The sequence below is a fragment of the Gopherus evgoodei genome, chromosome 10 (genome assembly GCF_007399415.2).
Source record: "Gopherus evgoodei ecotype Sinaloan lineage chromosome 10, rGopEvg1_v1.p, whole genome shotgun sequence".
Classification (NCBI taxonomy): Eukaryota; Metazoa; Chordata; order Testudines; family Testudinidae; genus Gopherus; species Gopherus evgoodei.
The window spans coordinates 69,879,941-69,903,258 of record NC_044331.1 but is presented as its reverse complement, the minus strand read 5'-3'; the positions used below and the strand labels follow the sequence as shown (position 1 = coordinate 69,903,258).

General features: G+C 42.6%; 1 protein-coding gene across 3 annotated transcripts in view; it reads right to left on the bottom strand.

The window, feature by feature from the left end:
- Window positions 1-23,071, bottom strand: part of MOSMO (modulator of smoothened) — a 49,331-nt gene extending 26,260 nt beyond the window's left edge. The window contains exons 1-2 of one of the 3 annotated variants that reach the window (XM_030578616.1): window positions 22,789-22,876; window positions 22,121-22,251 (exon numbers count right to left, since the gene is read on the bottom strand). In XM_030578616.1, coding sequence (XP_030434476.1) covers window positions 22,121-22,160 — 40 coding nt within the window. In that variant the 5' untranslated portion in view covers window positions 22,161-22,251; window positions 22,789-22,876. Of the gene's footprint in view, window positions 1-22,120; window positions 22,252-22,788 lie in introns of all 3 variants that reach the window. The other 2 variants (XM_030578614.1, XM_030578615.1) reach the window with 2 other exon arrangements.
- Between the last annotated feature and the right edge of the window lie 247 nt (window positions 23,072-23,318).

The window sequence follows — 23,318 nt, the reverse complement described above, 5'->3', positions numbered from 1 at the left end:
TACAGCCCCACCAAAACAGCACCTTCCTAGTAGCAAAAATGATGATGATCTCAACTGGAGTTAAACGTAATCTCTATGGCAATTTATAAAATGTTATAACCTACACAAACTTAAGATGCACAGTCCCTTTCCTATATTTAGAGACCCATTCATCCAGATCCATTTTTTTTTTTGTTCAAATCCCTTTCCCATCTTTTCATCTGGATTGTTTTCTTATCAACATCTTTTTCAATCAAAATTGTATATATCTTAGAAATTAAACCTTTTGTTCCAGCCTGCTCCTAGGTCAACTCCTCAAATGTGGTTACAGATCTAGATAGAGTTACCTGATATCCAGATTTCACAATAAAATCTTTGACTTGTAAATGCTGAAAGTCAAGTATGTCTAAACTCTACCCAACTGGTAACTGGAAAGAAGAAAAGTCCAGACCCACTTTATAGGAGGTACAGATTTCAGCTCGCTCTCTTTTTAATAGTGGTGGCCTGCAGAGGCAACAAGTTCCAACACTCTATGTTATTTGACCCATGTGAAGACCCCAAGAATCAAGATGGAGCACGGTATGGACTGACGCTCTCTATTAAATGTTAAGGATAACCATAGGGCTTACTTTAGCCAACTTAGCCTTAAGCATGTCTGCTTGCTTCCCACCTGCAGTCATGCCTCTCATGGAGGCTTCCATCAGCCAGTCGATGCACAGATGAGGACTTCTGGTGGGGGATAAATAGGACTAATTCAGATTTTAGACTAGACTACAGCAATTCTAATGTAACCCCACCTTATACAAAATAAGCAGAAGCTTTTTTGAAAGAGTATATTTCAAAGTTGTCCAAGGACTTTGGCAGCTATTTAGCGGGATACTTCCAATGCTATTTATAAGGATTTTTCATGTGATATGCTGTTTCAAGTGGTGCAGCTGCAGCTATAAAAGGGTAAAATGAGGCATTTACTTCTCTAAGTATATCTTGGTATACTTTGCCTTTTAATAAATGTACACACATGGAGCCATATTCAGGGCATGAGCTTCATATAAAGCAGAAGAACAAAATTCCATAGCCAGGAAGCTGCAGTTTGTGTGTCATTCCGGCCTTTCCCAAAACTCCATGGAATTTACATTACAGATTCACTGCTGCCATAGTCAGAGTGGGTGTTTCTGGGCATGGGATTATCAAGCTCCATACATTTTAGTGTATAACCCACCCAAGCTTCAAATCCTATAAACTCTGCCATGAAAGGGTTCTTCATGCTCTTGGCTAAGCCGTGCAGGACATTATGCAAGCGCTTTTGAGAAAGCCAGAATAGAGAGTAAAACCCTGCTTTTGCAGTATTCCTATTTTTTGCAGCATTTGTACCCATTTTGGAAGCCATATATGGGTGGGTGTAGCAAAGGGAAAGCAACATGATGAGTAAATGGTAGAAAACGACACAAAACTGGAAAGGGAGGGAAAATAATTTTGGTTAAAGGTACTGGGACAGCCTCTTCTGCTTACAAAACACACCCCTGACTTTTTATATAACTTCACAGGTTGCAGAATATTTGTATTTAAGGTCTTACCAAAAGATGCCTGTAACGTAAAGTAAACCACACGGTAGTCTTCTGATCTTTCTGAGATACAGGATTTGAGTCTATGGTTAAAGGGAATCTAGTTATTCCAAACCTGATGCTTAGACTATTGAGTTATAGACCTAGCTTAAAAACATTTACATAGCCATATGCAGTGCCATCAAGACATTTTCCAGAAAGACTCATATATACACATAATTAATGATTCACAAGGAAACCAGACAACCCCGTTTTCTCACTTCATTGCTTCACCACATACAGCATGACAACAAAAACAAACCTGGATTATACCTACAAAATTACAGTGACAAATTGGTATAGGTTATCCTGCACAATTAAAGCATAATTTTATAACCTGCCAGTTCATGAAGTGTGTTAACACTAACTAATCACAGGAAAGCTTTAAAGTTGAACCTTATTGGCCTTGTCTACAGCAGAATTTTCAGACTCGTAATTCCCAATTGCTACAGCTCTACTCGTAACTTAGGGGTCAGACTTGCTACACCATACTACCCCTACCCTACAACATGGCAGTAAAAATGCACAAGCCCCGACTGCACTAAAGTGTACCACAGTGCTACCACTTCCAAACTATACCAATGAAGTTGCACTTGGTAGTATACTAGGATATTTGGACCCGTAACTACATATAACCATTGAGGAGCCTGCGGACAGAGTGTGTGGGGGAGTATATAGCAGTTCACACTTCTGTTATTCCTGCTTGAAGATTGTTCTCTGTATGGATGATGTAATAGGGTAAATGTTCTTTTTGGGGAAGGCTTTGCAACAAGAAAGGTATAGAGGCTTTCAGTACCTACAAGTGAAAATTTGAGATGTATACACCACCACAGTGTAAGTCCAGCTTCTATCATAGATGGATCTACAGTTGTGGAGAATTAAAGATCTAATTTTTGCTTAAAAGGCATGTTAGAATAAATATTTGTAATTAATACAGAGAGGTTCCCAACATAAAGATTCCTGACTCACTTCTCCCAAAGCAAGTGATTTTTCCCTGGCTCTGTCTACTGATAAAGGACATACGTAACCTGTTCTAGGCCTCCACTCCTAAATTGTTTCACAGTAGTTTAAAATAAGTCTCCTCAATATAACAATTCCTCCTCTTTCCATACATACATTCACTGTCACTTTATCCCTGTACACAACCCCACATCAGCATGCAAGATGTGTGGGAACTTCTCTTTAATTATTAAAATACTGTCTGATGAGGAGACTATGGATTTCAACCAAGAATAAATTAACCTGAGAAGCCATTTGACAATTTAGCCCTACAATAATTTACCTCTGAATAATTAGCACTATGATAAGGTAGAGAGAGGTAGCACACTGATTTAACAAACTGGCTAGAGTCATCTGGATGCAAACAACATTTCCAGTAAAGCACAAGGTAGTTTATTTGCTATTGTTTTTAAACAAGGATTTTCTTCACAGATTAGGTCCAACGGGAGTAATTTAGTGTTTAAGCCTCTAAAGGACTTCACTTTTCTTATCCAAATATTCAGAAAGAAGCATGATAGATTTGTTTTCTACTGCACAGATACTAAGCCTGTTGTTCAGTCTGCAGACTGAAAGGTGAACAAGTCCAGACTTGTTGAAATAAGATTTATGAATGCAGGAGGCTGAATTCAGATAGTGATAAATGTGTTGCAAAACAGAGGACTAACCACTTACTGCAAATTCTGAGGAAGTACAAGAGCTCAAAATGATGTTTAGGTGAGTTTAGAATAATTACCTTTCCTGTCTTTAAGATGCATACTATTTCTTTTTAGCATTCTGGTCTTTCCTTCTTAATTATCTGCCAATTACTGTAATTATGGACCAAAAGCCTAGCAGTCTCACTGCGAAGTAGGCTAGTTTCTATGGACTGTCCAGCTGCAATACTGATCCACTCCCCACCCTTACTTTAACACCAATAGGAAAAAGCCAAAGGTCTGAGAAACCATATGTTCCTATAATGATATGCTATGGTCATAAAAGCAGAGATTTGTAATTGACTACATTCTTCTGTTAACATGTCACGTTTACAGAGGGTTTGCCCATAGATATTCTCCTTTCTGAAAGAACTCTTTAGAAAGTGTCCCTTCATGTCCCAGTTCATGGAGCTCATTATGAGAAGCACTGAGATATCACATCTCATTCTACTGCTAAGACACAGTTTTTGAAGGAAGCTTTGCCAAAATAGTTTCAAATAAACTAGGCCAACACTCTACATTATGCACTGCATCGATTCCACTGATTAATATAGGTTTCAGAGTGGTAGCCGTGTTAGTCTGTATCAGCAAAAACAACGAAGAGTCTTTGTGGCACCTTAGAGACTAACAAATTTATTTGGGCATAAGCTTTTGTAGGCTAAAACTCAAAGTGGTTTTAGCCCACGAATGGTTATGCCCAAATAAATTTGTTAGTCTCTAAGGTGCCACAAGGACTCCTCGTTGTTTTTGTTGATGAAGATAGTTATACTATTTATCATTCAATTTTATGTAAAAAACAATGAACTAGAATTAAAATTTAGGTGACCAAGAGTACATCTACAGTGCAATTCAACATAAGAAGCTGAGCTACGTCAGCCAACTTGGGCTCATGGGACTATTTAATTGGTAGGTGTTCAGGGTTGGGCCAGAGCCCAGGCTCTGGGACCCTGTGAGGGGAGAGGGTCTACATCTCAATTAAATAGCCCCATAACCCCGTGAGCCTGAGTCAGCCGACACAGGCCAGCCACAGATGTTGAATTGCAGTGCAGACACACCCTTAGGGCCCAAGACTATAACTGTTACACATAAGACTCCCACTGACTACATAGGGAGCTTGTAGTGCTTGATTTTATTTCTACTGTGTCTTAAGAGAAACTATAGGTGTCCATAAAATTAGGATACGTAGAATGTAAACCAGCAAAGAAAGTGGAGCTAAGACTTTAGAAAGGCCAGATAACAAGATGGTCACTTACGTCAGAGAGTAAGAGAAAAAAATATAGTTTTTAAAATATTCAAAGAATTTTGAGAGAGATTCAGACAAGGCACAGACTTTAGGTTTGCTTGAAAAGTCATATTTAAGAATAGAGTGCATCTTTTCAATAACTTATGTTAAATCAATATTAAGCACACATAGAGACTGGTTGTGCTACGAAAGCCACCGTTTCCCCTCCACTCTGAATTTTGACTTTGGAGGTGAGGGAATAACCACTCTCCCACTGAAGTCAATTCACAGAGACTATCTTATTTCCCTTTTGTATAAAGGCTATTCTTTCCCTTAATGACAGAATGCCCCCTTCCTCCCACAGAGATGCTTAAAAACTCTTTAAGACCGTGTGTCTGTGGTATCAGAATAGGACATCGTAGGACACTCAGAATAGGACACTGTGGGTACATCTACACTACAGGATTATTCCAATTTTACATAAACTGGTTTTGTAAACCAGACTGTATAAAGTCGAGTGCACGCGGCCAGACAAAGCACAATAATTCGGTGGTGTGCGTCCATGTACCGAGGCTAGCGTCGATTTCTGGAGCGTTGCACTGTGGGTTGCTATCCCATAGTTCCCGCAGTCTCCCCAGCCCATTGGAATTCTGGGTTGAGATCCCAATGCATGATGGTGCAAAAACAGTGTCGCGGGTGATTCTGGGTAAATGTCGTCACTCATTCCTTCCTCCGGGAAAGCAACGGCAGACAATCATTTCATGCCCTTTTTCCCTGGATTGCCCTGGCAGATGCCACAGTATAGACGCCGTTTTGCTTTTTGTCACTGTTACCGTATGTGTACTGGATGCCGCTGACAGAGGCGGTACTGCAGCGCTACTGTCATAAACAGATAAGTAAGAGTTAATAGAACAAAAGTGCTTCATATCTCTTTGCCTGGAAAGGGTTAACAAGAACAGTGAGCCTGGCTGTCACCTGACCAGAGGACCAATCAGAGGACAGGATACTTTCAAATCTTGAGGGAGGGAAGTTTTTTGTGCTGTGCTGTTAGTTTTGGTTGTTGTTCACTCTGGGGGCTCAGAAGGATCAGACGTGCAACCAGGTTTCTCTCCAATACAGGCTCTTATAAGTTCAGACTAGTGAGTACTAGGTAGATAAAGCGAGTTAGGCTTATGGTTGTTTTCTTTATTTGCAAATGTGTATTTGGTTGGAAGAAGTTCAAATTAGTATTTTGCTGAAAAGATTTTAATTTGTACTTGTATACTTAGGCTGGGAGGGTGTTCCCAGTGTCTATAGCTGAAAGACTCTGTACCTATTCCATTTTTTTTTAAATTTACAAAGATAATTTTTACTGTTTTTTCTTTCTTTAATTAAAAGCTTTTCTTGTTTAAGAACCTAATTGTTTTTTTATTCTGGTGTGAGACCCCAGGGGACGGGGTCTGGATTCACCAGGGAATTGGTGGCCAGAAAGGAGGGAAGAGGGAGAGAGAGGCTTATTTCTCTCTGTGCCAGGATTACTTTCTCTCAGGAAGAGTCTGGGAGGAGGAAAAAGAAGGAGGGAGGAAGGTGAATTGTCCTCTCTGTTTTGTGATTCAAGGAGTTTGAATCACACAGTGATCTTCCAGGGTAACCCAGGGAGGGGAAGCCTGGGAGAGGCAACGGTGAGGGAAAGGGTTTACTTTCCTTGTGTTAAGATCCAGAGGGTCTGGGTCTTGGGGGTCCCCGGGCAAGGTTTTGTGGGGACCAGAGTGTACCAGGCACTGGAATTCATGGTTGGTGGCAGTGCTACAGGTTCTAAGCTGGTAATTGAGCTTAGAGGAATTCATGCTGGTACCCCATCTTTTGGACGCTAAGGTTCAGAGTGGGGAATTAGACCATGACAGCTACACAGCAGCATTCATTTGCCTTTGCAAGGTAGCAAAGACGGTTACCAGTCATTCTGTACCGTCTGCTATGCCATTGTAAATAGCGATGAGATGACAGTTATTAGTCATTCTGTACTGTCTGCTGCTGTCATGGTTGCTCCTGGCTGACCTTCACTGAGGTCAGCTGGGGGCGCAAAGACAAAAATGAGAATGACTCCCTGGGTCATTCCCTCCTTTATGTTGTATCTAAAAATAGAGTCAGTCCTGCTTAGAATATGGGGCAAGTGTACCAGACAGCACAGCCGATCCGTGTCAGATCCCGCAGAAATGATGAGCTGCATGCCATTCTAGGGGGTGTCCCTGCAACAACCCCACCTGTTGCTTCCCTCCTCCCCCAACCCTCCTGGGCTACCATTGCAGGGTCCCCCCATTTGTGTGATGATGTAATAAAGAATGCAGGAATAAGAAACACTGACTTTTTAGCGAGATAAATGAGGGGGAGGCAGCCTCCAGCTGCTATGATAGTCCAGGCAGGACATTAAACAGTGGGGGGGGAGAGGAACCCAGCATCCCGCTGCTATGATAATCCAGGCAGTACAGAATCTTTTCTTTAGGCATGAAAGGGGATCAGGGGGCTGATGGAGCTCAGCCCCCAGTTGCTATGATGAGGATGGTTACCAGCTGTTCTGTACCATCTGCTGGGAATAACCGGGAGTCATTCCTATTTTTACTCAGGTGCCCCCGGCCGACCTCACCTGAGGCCAGCCTGGAGCACTCACGGGATGATGACAAGGACGGCTACCAGTCCTTCTGCATTGTACTATCTGACCCCGGAGAGGGGAGGGGAGAGGATGCAGCTGTTCAGTGCCACAGCACCCCATCTACCAGCAGCATGCAGTAGACATAGGGTGACATTGAAAAAAGTCAAGAAATGATTTTTTCCCTTTTCTTTCACGGCGGGGGGGGAGGGAGGGTAAATTGACAAGATATACCTTGAACCACCCTGGACAATGTGTTTGACCCTACAGGCACTGGGAGCTCAGCCAAGAATGCAAATGCTTTTTGGAGACTGCGGGGACTGTGGGATAGCTGGAGTTCTCAGTCCCCCCCTCCCTTCCTCCATGAGCGTCCATTTGATTCTTTGGCTTTCCATTATGCTTGTCACGCAGCACTGTGCTGTGGACTCTGTATCATAGCCTGGAGATTTTTTTCAAATGCTTTGGCATTTCGTCTTCTGTAACGGAGCTGTGATAGAACAGATTTGTCTCCCCATACAGCGATCAGATCCAGTATCTCCCGTACGGTCCATGCTGGAGCTCTTTTTAGATTTGGGACTGCATCGCCATCCGTGCTGATCAGAGCTCCATGCTGGGCAAACAGGAAATGCAATTCAAAAGTTTGCAGGGCTTTTCCTGTCTATCTGGCCAGAGCATCAGAATTCAGATTGCTTTCCAGAGAGGTCACAGTGGTGCACTGTGAGATACTGCCCGGAGGCCAATACTGTTGATTTGCGGCCACACTAACCCTAATCCGACATGGCAATACCGATTTCAGGGCTACTCCTCTTGTCGGGGAGAAGCAGAGAAACCGGCTTTAAGAGCCCTTTATATCGATAGAAAGGGCTTCGTTGTGTGGACGGGTGCAGGGTTACATCGGTTTAACGCTACTAAAATCGGTTTAAACGCGTAGTGTAGACCAGGCCTATGTCACTAGTTCAAACTCAGTCCACAAAGATAGTGACCAAAAGTTGTTACTCAGATTACTATTCAGTAGTCAATAATGAAGCAAGTTGTCTGGATGGACCACCATCCCACATCACAAAAACAATCACAGTGGCACTGACTGAATCCTTCTTGGCACTCTGAGGAGATGCATCAAGAACTGATGAGTCCTGAAACTGAACTATTCTAAGTCAGCCTCCAAGTTAATGTTGATGCATGTTAGCAGAGCAAGGCAGGGAAGATTGCCCTGCTGCTTCTCTCCATGCTGTGTCTATACTGTGGCTATGACAACAATTTAGGTCTTAAGAGTTCTTGATGCAGGACCTTGCATCAGTGCTAAATTCAGACCAAAAAATCAAACCACTCTAAAAAGCGAGAAAGATAAATGATCACTGCAGCAGAGACACTAGGACCAGCTTTAAACTCCTCCTCTACAAGTAACAGACATTTAAATGCATGAGCCCCACATAAAATATTTTTAATTGAACTCAGCTTAAAAATAAAAGGACATCATCCAGTTAAGGTTAGTCTATTTTCTAATTCCAACATTTTGGGTTTCCAGTACCACACAGGTATTGGAGTTTATTTAATTTATGTATTTTTAGACAAGATGGACCACCACATGTTGAGAAAGTTATCCTCAGGCAACAACACAGAAACAGCTCTCCCAAGAACAAAACAAAGACTCTTCTGTGCTCTTACATACCAAAGCCAAGAAATCAGCCCATGCTAACAATAATCTTTCCTAGTTTATAGCACAGCATTTTTTAAAATGTGCGTAATCAGGATCTCTAAAAATTCGCATCCTTCTGCTGGTTTATTTTGACATTATAAGCACTGCCACAATAAGATGATGTTGTCAATGAGAACTAGAACCTTTAGAAATTTTAAAGTGTGACTGGGCTGAAAGGACAAGAACTTTCTTCTTGCACATTTAACATAAAATTTGGTAAAACACCCAAACCCATGCACCTTGAAAACTGACAGCTTGATTGCAAAGTGCCTAAATTCAACTACATCGATATATTTACTACATCAGTATCCAATATTTAGAGTGATTTTTCTAATCAACTGCAGCAGTTTTGTTCCTCACTTTTGGAAGGGAAGCCAGAAGCTACGATACTACAGCTGTTCTGCCATTTAAACTTCTGATGAGTTATATTTGGCTTCAGACAGGAATGTAAAATGATACTCCTCAACAGATCAGACATTAACGTACCACTGGGGGCTTCTCAGAAAGAATGATGAAGAAGTCCTGTTAATTATTTCAGTCTCACTACTGCTAAGTTACTGTTCAAATCTGTTCAATTTTTACATCAGACAATGACATATGACATGACCTACGTCCTAGTCTAGTCACATGGTAGCACAACACTCTAATATATAGCATGAACAAAGTTCAGATCAGCCAAAAGAGGCAGAGCACTATCGGGGTCCACACTGAGGATGGGACGAACTCATATACAAGGAATGCTGTCTTACTCTGGCCTACTCCTGGATTAATGACTAGGTTTCAGAAAGTGCTGATTCTAGCTGATTTTCCATATCATCTGAAAATATCACTTGCACAGACTACTCAATTTCTCCCCTTTGTTTTAACTTGGTAACTGTTCAAGGAACTTGCATAAAAAATTTAATAAGATGAAGTACACTACTGTATGGGCACCATCTTCAGCTTAGTCAAAAATCCAAAGAAATATCAGTTTAGTATCAGTTATGTTTTCTTTTGGGGAGAAAGACAACTAAATCCCACCCACTCAGGGACACGGACTCGATAAGTAACATCAACTACTGTAATCCTGCTTTGAAATTGTCTTTTCTGTTGGCTTATTTATTTATTTAGTTTTAAAAGAACAAATATACTCTAGAAATATGAAGAGGCATTACATTGGTTTCTGATGAACACATTGGCTGGGAACGGCGAACCATGGCCACAGGGAGCCGAGGGGCTCCATGCCTGTGAACGCTCCAGGTAAACAAAATGACAATGTGTTAGATATTCAATTCAATGATTCCACAGAATTTAAAATCATCAAATTTTGGTGTAGACCCGTTTATAAGCCAACCCCCGCTCTTTGAGGCATCACTTTTTTACCAAAAATATTTGGCTTATGAACAAGTATCTTATCTTCCATCTTAATGAAATGGGACTCACTGAAACCTAAAGACAATCGGTGTCATATTGAAGACTCAAAATGTGGGCACAGCATAAAATAAAGTAGATTTAATATAAAAACAAACATACGAGTTGCTACTGTTGTGTTTTTATTACTCATTTTTATATTTCAAATAAATTTTTGTAATATAACTGGAGCTGCCAGCAAATTTCTATCAGTTTAAGGACCCCGCCCCAAAATTTAGGCCCAGCTCGGCATGGAGTACAGTGGATCTTGGTTATAAGTAAATACTACATAAGGTAAAAAAAAAAAAAATAAAGAAACATCAGATGACATTCAATAGGAGAACATTCCTGATCCTTTAAGGCACCAAGCCTCTGCCAATTAAAGAAAATGTCTGAGGTCATATGGCTTCTCCTACTTCAGAATAATCAAGGTAAGAGATGAAGTTGAATACAACAGCCAACAGCAATAAAAACCAAGTGAATGAACAGCTGTGTACAACCTGTTTATAGCAATTAATGATACATGTTGAAGTAGTTCAGTGCTGGCTGTCATCTATTTTACAAAATATGAAACAATACCACTAGGAGAGCATATTCTTCCTTGGACACATACCTAATTCCCATAGATGTTATTGGCTGTATCTCACCCTGAGGACAGACAATATATTAGTATAATTTCCCACTTGATTTTAAAAGGGAACTGGCTATAATATATAAAAGGTTGTTGAAAGTTTCCCATGGAAGTTTAAAACATCAGATGTTTTGCAACCAGTTTGCTGTACTGCAGCAGTAATCTTCACATCAAGGCATTTAATCACTGCTCCTCTGCCAACAAAGGTGAACCTTAAGGACAAAGGAGGGGAGCAAGTGATGGAGAAAATTTAAGGGTGGTCTCACTCTCACAACACATTGTTATCCTTCTCTCCAGGTTAAGTCCTTGTTTTCAAAAGCCTCCCAACAGATGCTGCCTTCAAGGGAAACTCACTCTCTGTCCTCCTTCCCCTTCCCAAAACAGTCACATGTAAAAAGTGGAAGGAAGAATCTGGAGGCTTTAAAAAAAAAAAAAGGCATATGCATACTCTGAAAATGACTTCTCAAGAACAGTTAAACATGGACTTTACCAAGTTTAAAGCACAATGTCAACCTGGCTATAACACTTTGGTCCTATCTGCACAGGGAGGATCATGCTTATAAGCTGTTGGTTTACATTGAGCATAACTATTAACCTGTTTCAGGAACTCAGGCCTATTTCAGAATGAAAATGGGGCCTTTTTGAGTAAAAAGAGTACTTTTATTATCAAAACTGAATAAGAGGAGGGGTAAAAAAAACTGCACACACAAAAAAAGTGAATTTCACCCAGCTATAATTCAAAGTAAGGTAACTAGTGCAATTCAATGGACTCAGAAATACTTTTTAAAAACAGAACCATTTCCTTCTGCAGCTTTATTATTCTTTTAATTTTTAGTCAAAAGACGACTTTCATAATACTTTAAAGACATATGGTATTAATATTTTTCTTGGACTTGCATATTCCTTGGTTCTGTCTGCACCATAACTTTTTAATAGTTTAACTACTGTATAACTCTATGTCATGGGAAGCCATTATGCTTTGTTTGAATAACTGAACAGTAGGCACTTACAGATGGCACCTAGGAAGGAAAGATTATTTCCAGGGGGAAACCAAAACTCTGCACTGAAAGTCAATGGAATTTGTACTTCTCAATCCCTTGCTGCTTTTGAAAGTCTCCTCCGTATCGCAAGTTTACATATGGAAGTCTCTGTTTACCATCACGATCCTAACAGCACACGCCCATGCATCTCACCATGCCCTGAGAAGACAGACTCAGGTTACATCAGGGGTTCTCAACCTTTGTCAATCTGAGGCTCCCCAACATGCTATAAAAATTCCCTGGCCTGTCTGTGCCACAGCAACTATTTTTCTGCATATAAAAGCCAGGGCCAGCGTTAGGGGATAGCAAGCATGGCAATTGCCTGGGGTCCCATGCCACAGGGGGCCCTGTGAAGCTAAGTTGCTCAGCCTTTGGCTTCAGCCCCAGGCGGTGGGACTATGGTTTTCTGCCCTGGGCCCCAGTAAGTCTAATGGCAGCCCTGCTTGGTGGCCTTGCTGAAACCTCCTCATGGCCCCCTAGTGGGCCTCAGACCCCTGGTTAAGAACCACTGCTCTAGATACTACCAACGAGTGTCAACTGGAAGAAGGTTGTTTATGGACATTTTCCACTAAGAACTAGATAGATACCACCAATTCATTTCACAGATACCACTATGCAGCTGTCAGATGGTAATCCACTGATAGTTTAGAATGAGTGCAAATCAGTGAACTCCCAGTGCCATTATGACATTCAAAAACCAGGATTCCCAACCTCTTGGCAGTGGAGCACTTGGGAAAGAGGATGCCTGCCTCTTTTTCTGTCTCAGAGCTGAAGAGTCATTGCTGGCTGCTTGATGGCTCTCCTCCTTTTCCTCTGCATTTCCCTCCCTCCTCTCCCCTAAATGGAACTACACAATACTCTTTACAGCATCTACAAGAGAAAGAGAAAAGTGCTGTGCGTAGGATATTTACCATATTTCCCAAAGAGAAAATTGGACACCCCCAGCTGCTTGCCAGAGGGTCCCCCCCTCCCCCCGCCGCATGCTGTTGCTGGAACCCTGTGGGGGGTCCCTCATGCTGGAAAGCTGCTCACTCTTACACAGTCCTGCTTCCCCCCTGCAGGGAGCCGGCATCTCCACTTGCCTCCTCTCAGCCGCACCCCACTTTTTTTTTTTTTAACCACAAAAGTGGGCATTTGTCCTGTTTGCTCTTGCCAACTGATCATGTCAGCAAGAGCAAACATGACAAATGCCTCCTTTTGGAAAAAAGTCGGGAGGGTCAGGACAGGGCTTAAAAAAGGGACTGTCCTGGCCAAAACAGGACATATGGCCATCCTAGCGGTGTGCCGCCATTATGGGCAGGGATTGTTCAGCAACAGCAAGTGGAGCAGCACTGTATGGAGGGTAAACAAGGCAAGAAAGCTTGGGGACGGAGAATAGAGTGATTGAGAAGGAGAGGGAAACACTGGAAGAAGAAAACTATCATAGAACAAAATGGGAAGAGAAGTAGCGAGTCATCTTCATGATGCGCCTCACAAAGCTAGACTGCTTGTATTTGCTGTCTATAAACATGGTTGTTCGTACCTTTTGGCTGTCAGTGACTAATGGTAATATTATTAACTAACACTATTTGGAACACCGAGCACTAGGACAGACCAGCATTGCTAATGCAGCATTCATACATCTGCAGGAAAAGATGTTGGTGCTGAGGTTCAAAGCCCTAAAGTGAGCACTGTTTAGCTGGACTAGTATTTAAAGATGTAAATGATTATAAAATCATTTATGCTAAGAGGCTGTCATCAAGAAAAGATTCGATGTAAAGAGAAGTGAGGAAGTATATCAAGACCTCTTTTCTTTCTCACAGACATTGTATAGTACTTTTATTTTTCTCTAAATACTTGCCTAACTCATCATACACAAAGCTTTGCCTGTCCAACCTCTGCGTTCATATTCCTTCTTCTAAAAGCATGTATTCATGGTGTGATGTTACACCCCATATTCTTCATAGAAATACTGTTAAGGTATGAATATGGCATAACAGATATATTTTATGCAAGATGGGTCATGTGAGATAATTTGAAAGGTTATGATTTACTAAATGTATAATTTCTGTATCTAAAGTTAGGAATATTGACTATGTAACAATTACAATTGTGTGTACACTTGGGAAACACTTACCAGACAACAGACCATCTGCCTTGATGGGCCATTAGGAAGAAACATAAGACTTTGAAGATAATCTCTCTCCTTCCTGAGAAGCATCCTGGGATGTTGCTTTGACACTGCTGATAGTAAAACATCCTAGCTGTATGGCACATATTAAGCAAAAGCTTTACTTTTAATAATTATATACCTAAATTAATCACGTTAGAATTAGAAAGGCTCTAATCCGTACCATATTGTATCAATAGTAGCTAGATTCTTCTAAAGTGAAAAATCCAGTTATTTGACTGATGAACAGCAAAAGACCAGTAGAACCACAAAGTTAAAATGCTAGCAAGATACGTTTTCCACTATGTATAGCGTACACATAAAGCAGATTCAGAATTCAACATATTTTGAGGGGAGTGGGAATTGAAAGAAAAGACAAGCAGCTTCCCCAGATACTGAATGTAACTCAATTTTAGCTGTGTTGTGACCGGATAACATTTTCAAAAGTACCTAATTCACCAGAGCTTAATGCTTTTGGAAACGTTACTATTTGTGAGCAAGCTCAATACTGAAGGAAGAAACACAGACTTGATACAAAGAAAAAAAGGCAATTAAAACACTTAGTTTGGAGAAGGTCATCCAGCCTTCCTGTAATTTTTATTACAATTTTACCCCCAAAGAGGAAGGTAAAAAAAGCTAGTACTTCATGGCACTTTAAAAATAATTCTGGAGTAACAACTAAAGTTACTGGCTTCCAGATCTGTGCTTAATGAAAAATGATGGCCTGATGTCAGATTCTGTAAAACCAACTAGAGTTTGAATAATTTAACAAAGATGCTGGAAACTCTGGAATAACATTTTGCACCCTTGTGTACCAGAAATAAATATATTGCTACTTTAAAAAACGTGAATTAATACTGTCTCCACTAAAGGGCAAACAGAAAAGGATGATCAGAGCTCTCATACATCTTCTAGCTATGTCAAATAACTAGGCCAAAACAGGTATCTACCTTTAGGAGAGTCTGCCTATGCAGAAAACAGTCCTTCCCATATGCCCAAACACCAGAAATTCAAAAAAGCAAATAATTAACGCTTTCCATCACATCTATGCCTTACTATTATGATGATGATGATTCCTACTACTACAGTGCCCTAAACAGAGGTGGGAGATCATTGTGCAGCCTCCCCCCTAAACAGACTCAGCGGTGACCTGCACCCAATCCTGACATGGGTACGGGTGGGGCAAGAGGACTGGATGCACAGGGGCTTGTTGGAGGGTTCTGGGTGCAGTGGTGATGGGACTCTGCAGGGGGGTCCAAGTGAAGGTGGTTGTGGCTCAGCAGGGTGTGTGTGTTGGGGTTTGGGAGGCTCAGTGGTGGAGTCCAGATGCTGGGGGAGGAGGGCTCGGTATGGTGGATATCTGGGTGCAGGTGGCTCATCAGAGTGGTCCAGGTGCAGGGGGAGTGAGGCTTATCAGGGGAGGGGGGGTCTGAGTGCTGGGGAGGAGGGGAAGGCTCGGCTCATCAGGATGCTCTGGGTATGGGGCGGGGTCTAGATGCACAGGGGTTGGGCAGGTGGAGGAGCAGCTCCCTGTACAACGATCCTTCCCCCTGCAGCTGAGGAGTGATGGGTGCAGGAAGCATGGGGGGCAGAGGAGGGGAGTCTGCAGATCTTCCTACAGCTGGAGGAGAAATCTGGGGGTGGGTCTGACATAGCCCCGGAAGTCGTGCAGGGGAAAATGAAGTCCCGTCCTCCCCAGCCCAGCCGGGGCTAGCAGCTTAGCCCAGCACAGGGTAGGAGCCACCAGCTGGGTCTTCCCCAGTCCCGCCACCTGCCCCACAGTGATTTACCTCTCTGCTGGCTGCCCTGGGCACCTGAAATATACTGCTGAGGAGGGTTGCATGACTGCTCTTGTGGTTTCCCTTTACTTCCCTGTCAGAAAGTCATTTTTCTGTGGAAAAGCAAACAAATTTGCGGGGGGACATAAATTCTGCACATGTGCACTGGTGCAAAATTCCTTCAGGTGTAATTATAGTGCTTGAAGAGTACAAAGTGCAGTACTAAGCCCAAGAAATCCTTGATATAATGGGAATCTTAGTTCTTTTTTCCCTTAATCTATCAGTTTAGATGAAATGCTTATTTTGGAATGTTATTTTTTTTTTTAGTACAAACAAATATTTAAAAAATAAAGTTTTACATTGTAACAATACGTTGTTTTTCATGTTGATACAAATCTAAAAACTAACAGCTTTCTTTTAAGATTGTATCTACTCAGCAGCTTCTTTGGCATCACCAGACAAAAGAAATCTCAGTCTGTCAAAACATTACCTGAATGTCTAGTGCGTTACAAAAATCCATGCACTCCCAAGGTTTGCCAAGCTTTAGCTTAATGAAGACTGTTTCACTTGCACCTCTAAAGGAGATTTAGAATGGAAATGGCATCTGATCCTTAGGTAATAAAAGGTGATATAATTAATATTTAATGACTGCCCAGCAGAACAGCTCAAGTACTGATTTTTACATTATATAGAGATGTGATAAAGCTTGTTTCTTTAACAAGAACTTTAGTGTACTGTATGCAGCACCTTTATATCCACATGATCTTTGCTCATTTGTGTTTCCATAAGAGTTTGGAAGCAGTATTTGTTACCCTGTTTCCACACCAGCAGAGAAAGTAAAAACTTTTTTAGGTCCTACAGAAAGTGACGAGGTGACAATTTGACGGAATCTGTGTATGTGCAATTAAGGAATTTATTTGATATTATGAACTCTGTATACTTAAGCCATTTACCATATTCTTAACTCATGTCCCCTGTCCAAAGTCGGTCTTTGAAAGATACAGTAACTAAAAGCCTCCTACTACTGAACAGACCTGCCCCAGAGAAAATGAGATGGCTAAAGTCTGGCGGAAGCCAGTTTTCTCCAGATTCCATGACGTGGGCTGGGGTTTGTAGCAGCAAAATTTCTAAAGGAGCAGAACAAAGGAAGTAGGGCTTAGTTGCAGGACTAAGGGGTCATTTACATGCAAGTTACTGCACAAGTCAAGGTGTGAATCTTCAGTACACCAGATTCCTACCCAGTAATTTGCCATGAAATTGCTACAACACAGTGAAAGTCCCAGAGCAAGGCTTAGCATATTACGCTCCGAAGTCGTAGTACGTTAAGCCACATGCCACCGCAGTCATGTCTATACAGTGAGTTACTGCACAGCAAGCTGGTGTGCTGCAGCATCACACTCTGGCTTGCTGCGCAGCAACTCAACATGCAGACAAACCCTTATAAACTCAAGGAACTCACAGAGCCAGGAAGAGGAAGGAGAGGGGGCAGGCTTTCATAGCAGGGGAGCCTGTTTAACTGTGAAAGCAGCAGAGGCGATTAGGAGGCAACTGGGTGATTAGGAGGAGAAGCCATGTGCAGGAAAGGGCTGTTCCCAGACTCCTTAGAGCAGTGGTTCTCAACCTTTCCAGACTATTGTACCCCTCTCAGGAGGCTGATTTGTCTTGCATACTCCCAAGTTTCACCTCACTTAAAAACTATTTGCTTACAAAATCGGACGTAAAAATTCAAGGGTCTCAGCACATGATTACTGAAAAATTATAATTTTACCATATTACAAAATAAAGCAATTGGAATACAAATATTGTATTTACATTTCAGTGTATAGCATCTAGAGCAGTATAAAAATGTAATTTATGAAATTTTAGTTTGTACTGATTTTGCTAGTGCTTTTTATGTAGACTGTGATAAAACTAGGCAAATATCTAGACGAGTTGATGTATCCCCTGGAAGATCTCTGCATACCCCCAGTGGTATGCATATCCCTGGTTGAGAACCATTGCCTTAGACAAGTCTGACCGGAGTCCAAAGAACACCTAAAAGCAGAGAGAAAGCTAAGACAAGCAAATGCATATAGATGTTTTATTGTTTTGCCTAGGTCTGTATATCTTTTGTGCTATCTAAAGTAGTTTGATTGGGTTTTGGGATCCCTTACAAAGTCTGTGTCTGTTTCCCATCCACCCTGCCCCCTACTACCATGTGTCCCTGAAGAGCACCCACAAGGCTGGAGCTCTTGGGGCCATGGCTACACTCACACTTTACAGCGCTGCAACTTTCGCGCTCAGGGGTATGAAAAAACACCCCCCTGAGCGCTGCAAGATACAGTGCTGTAAAGCGTCAGTGTAATCAGGGCGGCAGCGCTGGGAGCTCAGCTACCAGCGCTGCACACTACACCCGTAAAGGATGTGGTTTACATGCAGCGCTGGGAGAGTTCTCTCCCAGCGCTGCTGCTCCGACTACACTCACACTTCAAAGCGCTGCCGGGGCAGCGCTTTGAAATTCCAAATGTAGCCATACCCCTTGGGAAAGGGTATGCTTAAGCTACTTGGGAGCACTAGACCTGGAGGCCTAAGCCAGCTGAGTCTTGGGGCATCATCTCCATGAAGGGGTAACAGACACAGCCTGTGTCAAGGAAGCGTGTCAGAGAAGCAAAAGAAAAAGACAGGGCTGCAGTCTACTCAGATCAAGGAAAGCTTAAGAGCACATGACTCCAGTGTGATAGGATACTAACAAAAGCCCGTTGAGCCCTTCCAGGTCTGTGTGATAGAATAACATGAGCAGTGATTTACAAAAAAAATCCTATCTACATATTTCAAACATACTCAACTTTATTAGATTTTAAAATCCCTGCAAAACGGCTTACTACCTAGAGTTCTGCGCAGTAGCAGAGTTATAACAGAGGAGTACTGACCCGCAGACAAGACATAAGGGAGATAATCACAACTAGCTACAGGAAAAGTGCTGTAGTCAGCTAGGAGGTCCTTGCATGCTTAACTCTGGAAGGGGGAAATGCCCTACTCTTCTCAGTGCCATTAACAAGGGGCAAAAGAATTCCCATAACAATAGACGGGCATCTAAAAAGCCACACAAACTCCTATATTGAATGACTGGGCACTCCTGTGGCTAAACATTAATCAACCCCTAATAGCTGACTTGTTTCTAATTGCCTTCCTACACCGAAATTAGAAACCTATGAATCACCACTGGTCATGAATAGTCTACATTGCAATGAGTTTATTTAAACCCTCTAGCAGGGCCTAAACATCAAGCAGTGAAGAGGTGAAACTTGTGTGGGGGCAGGGAAAAATCGAGAGAACGTCAGCACAAACTTATAACACAGATGCTGATAGTAACCTATCCTAAATCCTCTTTTCTTCTAAAAACTGCTGTCCAGCTACCCCTGCACTATGCATTATGCACAGCAACATCTCTGAACCAGCAGCCACTGTGATCATAGACAGGATGGCAAAGGCAGCAAAGTCCAGCACAGAAGCATTAGATCAGAACATTAATTTAAACAGTTATAAATCACCAGGACCAGATAGCATTCAGCCAAGAGTTTTGAAGAAACTCAAATATGAAACTACTAACTGTGGTATACAATCTATCACTTAAATCAGCATCTGTACCAGATGACTGGTGGATAGCTAATGTGACACTAATTTTTTAAAAAGGCTACAGAGGCAATTTTGACAATTACAGGCCAGTAAGCCTGACTCCAGTACTAGACAAATTGGTTGAAACTGTAGCTAAACACAATAAGTTGGGAAGAATCAGCACAGCTTTTGTAAAGGGAAATCATGCCTCACCAATGTATCAGAATTATTTGAAGGTGTCAACAAACATGTGGACAGAGGTGATCCAGTGGACATAGTGTATTTGGTCTTTCAGAAAGTCTTTGACAAGGTTTCTCACCAAAGGCTCTTAAGCAAAGTGAGGACTTTATCCCACGACTGCTCTCAGGGATCAGTAACTAGTGAAAGATACAATAGCTAGGAATAAGTGGCCAGTTTTTACAGTGGATAGAGATAAATAGCAGAATCCCCCAAGAATCTGTACTGGGACCAGAGCTGATCAAAGTTATCCATAAATGATCTGGAAAAAAAGGGTAAAAGGTGAGGTGGAAAAGTTTTCACACAATACAAAATTACTCAGGGTAGTTAAGTCCAAAGCAGACTTCAAAGAGTTGCAAAGGGATCTCACAAAACTATGTGACTGGGCAAGAAAATGGCAGATGAAATTCATCATTGATAAATGCAAAGTAATGCACGTTGGAAAACATAATCCTAATTATACATACAAAATGATGGGGTCTACATTAACTGTTACCACTCAAGAAAGAGATCTTGGCGTCATCATGGATAGTTCTCTGAAAACATCTGATAAATGTGCAGAAGTCAAAAAAGCTAGCAGAATGTTAAGAACCATTAGGAAAAGGATAGATAATAAGACAGAGAATATCATAATGTCTTTATATAAATTCATGATACACTCATAGCTTGACTACTGTATGCAGTTCTGGTTGCCCAATTAAAAAAAATATTAAAATGGGAAAAAGCACAGAGAAGTGCAACAAAAATGATTAAGGGTTGGGAACAGCTTCCACATAAAGAGAGATTAAAAATACTCGGACTGTTCAGCTTGGAAAAGAGACAAATGATAAGGAATATGACAAAGGTCTATAAAATCATGAACGGTGTGGAGAAAGTGAACAAGGAAGTGTTATTTACCCTTTCACATAAAACATGAACCAGGGGTCACCCAATTAAATTAATAAGCAGCAGGATTAAACCAAACATAAGGAGGTATTTCTTCACACAATGCACAGTCAAGCTGTGGAACCTGTTGCCAGTGGATCTTGTGAAGGCCAAAAGTATAACTGGGTTCAAAATGAATTAGATGAGTTCATGGAGAACTGGTCCATCAATAGCTATTAGCCAAGATGATCAGGGATGCAACCCCATGCTCTGGGTGTCCCTAAATCTGTGACTGCTAGAAGCTGGTACTGGAGGACAAGGTATGAATCTCTCAATACATTGACTTTTTCTGTTCACTCCCTCTGAAGCATTTGGCACAGGCCACTTTCGGAAGACATGCATCCGACAAAGTGGGTATTCACTCACGAAAGCTCATGCTCCAAAATGTCTGTTAGTCTATAAGGTGCCACAGGATTCTTTGCTGCTTTTTCAGAAGACAGACTACTGGGCTTGATGGACCACTGGTCAGAACCAGTATGGCCATTCTTATGTTCTTAACAATTCTTTATCTTTCCTGTGGGAACAGCCAGGAGATTGGAATGTCAATGAGAGATCAGTTTAGATTGCTTTGCCCATATTCAGCTGGTGGGGTCTAGCAAGAATGGCATTACTTCCTTCTCTGACAAGCAGCTTCTAGGCTCATTTGGGTGCGAGATCAAAGAAAAACCCTTCTATAGCATTCCTGCCCATCTCATCAGGGCAAACCCAGCCCCACCAAATAGCCAAGATGAATTGTAAATAAAACTATTTATAGACAAAAGCAATTGCAATATTAGCAAAATATTAATACTTGAAAAGTCCTCCTTTAAAGGGACAATGTCAAATATTACAAAACAAAATATAGATTTAAGCCTAAAAGTAGATTAAAAAACATGATGCAAACAACATTTTGAAATAGGGAGGAGGGAAAATCAGATCTAAAGCTCACTTCCAACATTAAAAATACAAACATAACAGCAGAGACCCAAAAAGTGAAACTAATTATAAACAGAAAAACTGACTCTTCTAAATTCACTATCCAAGGTGATTAAATTTCAGTGTGGAAACAAGTAGTGCTCCTATCTGCCCATTTAGCTTGCAAGAGTTTCAATTTGGTTTATTTTGCTTTTGCTACACAGGCAGTATTAAAGGACTTTTCAAAGAGTTTCTGTACCTGTGTACAGCTATATAGGAGAAGACAGATACCCAGAATATTCCAGTCAGAATGGGTTGACAGATCAGGCTCCATCTTTCCCCTTATCCCAGGGTTTTCTCAATGTGAACTTACTATTATTACTCCAGTCCAATTCAGCCAGGCTGGTATTCTCTGTGACTCCTCAACCTGGTCTTGACTCAGTATGGACTGGTGAGGCTGAACCATCTGCACTCTCTTATTATGGACTACCCAGGATTGATCCCACTGGAGAACCCATCAAGAGATATTCCAGCACTGCTCCAAACCAAACTGGCTTCTTATCCACATCTCTCACCATTTTTAATCGAATATGGTTGTTTAGCTACGCACACAGATTTCCTCCAATACTGATCCAGTTCAAATCGGCCAGGCAGTGCCCTAGAATTTCTCACCTGCAGATTTTCCTCTCGCAGAATATCTCACCCAATCCATAGACTACTCCCATTGATTCAGACCCGAGTTGGCCAAATTCACCTGCCCCATGTCCCTCGAGCTCTTCAATAGATTTCCACCAGAATATATCCTATACCAAAAAGCTAGAGTATCAACTTCTCAGCTTAGACTCTGCAGTACCCCTCAGCCCAATCCCCTCTCATCTCAGACTCCCCAAAGATTATCTAGTCCAGGTTCTGCCAATACACAGAACTACCAGCCTCCTTCACCTAGGAACTCCCCACACATTCATTTAAGCAGGGTCCCCCCCACCACCCACCTTGACTGCTCCCTATGACTTAGCCCCTGTCCCTCAGCTTCCTCATCCGAAGGCTCCTGGTGTCAATTGGGGCTATGCCCGTCGCCCCCCAGCCATAGGCTCTGTGGTGCTGACCCACTCCCAGTGGCCCTGCGCCAGCTCCAGACACATATTCCCAGTTCCAGCCCAAGTCCCTCAGCCCTCTCACCCACAGACTCCCCAGTAAGGAGCGATCCAGCCTGCTCAGCCCCCTTCACCTCCTGCTTACCCAGTCCGGGCCCCCTCACCACCCCCGGGAGCCCTGGTTTTGATCCACTCCGCCCCCGACCCCTCGCTGTTGATCTGCTCCAGGCCCGCTCAGCCCCTCACCCGCGGACTCCCCAGTGTTGATCCAGTCCGGGTTCGCCAGGCTCGCGATGGCGAAGATGTCGGCGGCCAGAAAGAGGCATCCTGAGATGATGGTCAGTTTGTCCATCTCCTCCGGCTCCGGCGGCTCCCGTGTCCGGCCTCCGCCCGGCTCCCACACCGGGCGCGGGCCGGGGACTCCTCACAGCTACGGCTCCATGAGACCTCAACTCCCGCCCTCCCTCCGGCAGCAGTACCAAGAACGGGGACCCCCCGTTCCCGACAGCACCGGAAGTGAACCCGGGGGTGGCGTGGGGGGGGACGACAAAGTGCTCCGGAAGTGAAACCCAGTCTCCTTCACATTTTCCCCAGACTGGGCAGGGCTTCCATGGGGGGGGGTGGAGCCTCCACGGAGACGGGGCGGGGATCCCATGAGACTAGACCAGCCTTCTCCAGGGAGGAGGGGCGGAGCGGATAGTGTAGTGGGCGTGGCTTTGGGAATGGACGGGGCGGGTATCCAGCGAGGAGCGGGGCTTCTCCAAGGGGTGTGTAGA